Raw genomic sequence first — 2,901 nt, 5'->3', positions numbered from 1 at the left:
TGTTTTAGGCAGGCTAGACTGTCAACTTGAAGAAGCTTTTAATGTCAATTTTAAATTCCACATTTCTCTTTTTTCAGAAGGCTCCAAGTTAATTTCCTTAGTTACAGTGCCAATTTCTTACATTTGTCAAATCCACTTACCATAATTTTTAATGACTATAGCCCAGAGAAAGCAAATACCACTGTGCTCTCTCAATCTGCCCAGAGAGCGAGCTGAGGGCAGCTGTGCTCTCTCAATCTGCCCAGAGAGCGAGCTGAGGGCAGCTGGGGTGCTTAAATTCCTTTGGATTAGACAGAGGAACAGAAGCAAACAGTTTAAATTTTTCTCAATGATAGGCTGTGTAAAGATGGATTCTGAATCATAGGGTCGTATGGCCTTTAAAGAGACACGGGGGAGGGAAGTAATAAATAAAATAATGAAGTTGCTTCTTTCCCCCCTCTTCCTGGCCAAAATTGATCTTCCCTAATTTGTCTGAATCACCCTGTTCCTCCTACACATAGGAAACTCATAAAATAACACTGCTTTGCACCTTCAGACTGATGCCTGCTGCAATCCAGCCTGTGCAGTAACACTCACTCACTGGTTTTGCTATGGAAATTGCAGTAACTGTGGCAGCAGTATTATTACTCTTACAGTTACAGATCTCAGCACTCCCCAGGCATTCTTACTTATATGATGCAGTCTTTCCTCATAAAAGTCACATGATAAGGCAGGTATCTTAGCCTTTGTGTTGCCATAGGAACAATCCAAACCTAAAGCATCTCCCTATAAAAGGAAAGTGTGCTTCCTGCAAAATAAGCATAGGAAAGTCATACTCTTGTCAGACCGATGGCATTTTAACTTTCAATATCTAGAATCATTCAAGGTTAGATGAGTTTGCACTAACAATCTTTCCATTTGTCATGGGATGTCAGAGTGCAGCCTTCTGCTAAATTTGGGGGAAACTACAGCTATTTTACCCTTCTTTCTAGCCATGGACTTTCTTCTTCTGACCTTCCTTTAAGCCCCTACAGATTTATTGTACTACCAAACTTATCAGTCTAAAGTTTGTATTGACTATCCACTTTCTACTGTCATCTTGATAGAAAACTAATGAAACCAATACTTTAATACTGGTTTATTTGCTTTAAAAATTTTTGTGTTGATCTTCTGATTGTGCTGGGATTACTATGAATGTAAGCATGAATCTTCATGTGATCAGAGAAGCGAGACCACTGGTTGATCAAAGCTCTTCATCCTCACAAGTCACTAAAGCATTTTCCTTTATATCAAGTGTTATGTTTGGGATTTTTTTTTAGCAGAGATATCTTTTTCTCATAAATGTAGTGATGCATGTAGAATTCTGCCTGGATATTTGCCTCAGTGAAGTCTACTGTGATTGGTTATGGGGCTGTTTTCCAACAAGCACATGCTTGTTCTACTAAAATTTACCACACACACACATCACGACTCTGGTAGTATCCCAGTTCACCCGAGCTATTTTTTTCCTCCTCAGCATTTTCCTGAGGATCCCTCTGATTTCCTTGTTCCTCAGGCTGTAAATGAGGGGATACATTAATGGAGTAAGATTGGTGTAGACCAGAGACACCACCTTGTCTCGAGCTGGTGAGTAACTGGACTTAGGACGAATGTAAATGAAAGTGGCACATCCGTAGTGCAGTAAGGTGATGGCCAGCTGTGAAATGCAGGTGGAAAAGGCCTTGCCCCTTCCCACAGAGGAGGTGATGTGTAACAAAGCCACAGCGATGCAAACATACGAGACCAGGATTAGGAGGAAGGGCAGCAGCAGGAGGAGAACGCAGGCAGCCAGCAGAGGCAGCTCGGGGATGTAGCTCTGTGTGCAGGCCAGGTGCAGCACGGCAGGGACATCGCAGAAGAAGTGGTCGATGCGGTGTGACTGACAGAAAGGCAGGCGGAAAACAGCCGCCGTCAAGCCCAGGGCAACCGCGAAGGCTCCCAGGCCGCACATGAGAGCCAGCCTGAGGCACAGGCCCTCGCTCATCACCGCCGCGTAGCGCAGGGGCTGGCAGATGGCCACGTAGCGGTCGTAGGACATGGCCGCCAGCAGGAAGCACTCAGCCCCCCCGAGGGCCACGAAGAGGTGAATCTGAGCAGCACAGCCCAGGAAGGAGATGGTGCTGCCATCCACCACCAGGCTGAGGAGCGCCTTGGGGACAATGACTAAAGTGTAGCAGAGCTCGATGGCAGAGAGTTGGCAGAGGAAGAAAAGCATGGGAGGACGTGAGGGCTCCATGACCACTGCCGCGAAGATCATCATATTCCCTGCCAATGTGAGCAAATGAACAATGAGAAAGATAAGGAAGAGCAGGACCCGCAGACGGAGCAGCTCAGAGAAGCCGAGCAGGAGGAATTCCATGGTTGCACCGGTGCTCACATTGTCCCTCTCCATGCAGCCTTCACATGGCATCTACAGGAGAGAAACAGAAGAGAAACAGCTGAATTTGACCTGATGCCTGGCAATCAATTCCATATAGGAAATAATGTTGCAGTACTGTAGAACCAGTGTAGTAAAGCTTATTGGGTAGGGAGGAAGGCAATTTCATTGAAAAAACCCCCGATCTTCAAACCCGATTTCATTCAGCCACATTCAGCACACTCTCAGACCCATATTCTCCCAACCACCAAGGTTCTTGTGCCCAAATGATCTCCCTAGGATTCTTTGCCATGACACTGGTGACAAAGACTGTCAACTCCTGGGTCTTCCTCTCTTCTGAGTTGTTCTTAGGTTTGTGACCATGTGCAGGTTTTGAACATGCACTAGATACCCTTTAGGAGTTGACACTGATTAGTGTCTCTGTCCTGTCCTGCTTTTAAGAGTCTTTATTGGACTGTTCCTCTTGATCTGAGTGTCCTAAGAAGGCATTTGGATATTGATGACCA

General features: G+C 45.6%; 1 protein-coding gene across 1 annotated transcript; it reads right to left on the bottom strand.

Moving 5' to 3' along the window:
- Positions 1–1,193: 1,193 nt before the first annotated feature.
- LOC121666185 (olfactory receptor 10AC1-like) lies at positions 1,194–2,428 on the bottom strand. Its single transcript, XM_042031394.1, has one exon. It carries the CDS (start codon positions 2,426–2,428, stop codon positions 1,421–1,423), a length of 1,008 nt encoding a protein of 335 aa, XP_041887328.1. The 3' UTR covers positions 1,194–1,420.
- Positions 2,429–2,901: the final 473 nt, after the last annotated feature.

The sequence above is a fragment of the Corvus kubaryi genome, unplaced genomic scaffold, assembly GCF_017639235.1.
Source record: "Corvus kubaryi isolate FWS band 111438036 unplaced genomic scaffold, C.kubaryi_AGA036_p1.0 37341, whole genome shotgun sequence".
In the NCBI taxonomy this organism is placed as follows: Eukaryota; Metazoa; Chordata; class Aves; order Passeriformes; family Corvidae; genus Corvus; species Corvus kubaryi.
This window is presented reverse-complemented; position numbering and strand designations above follow the sequence as displayed.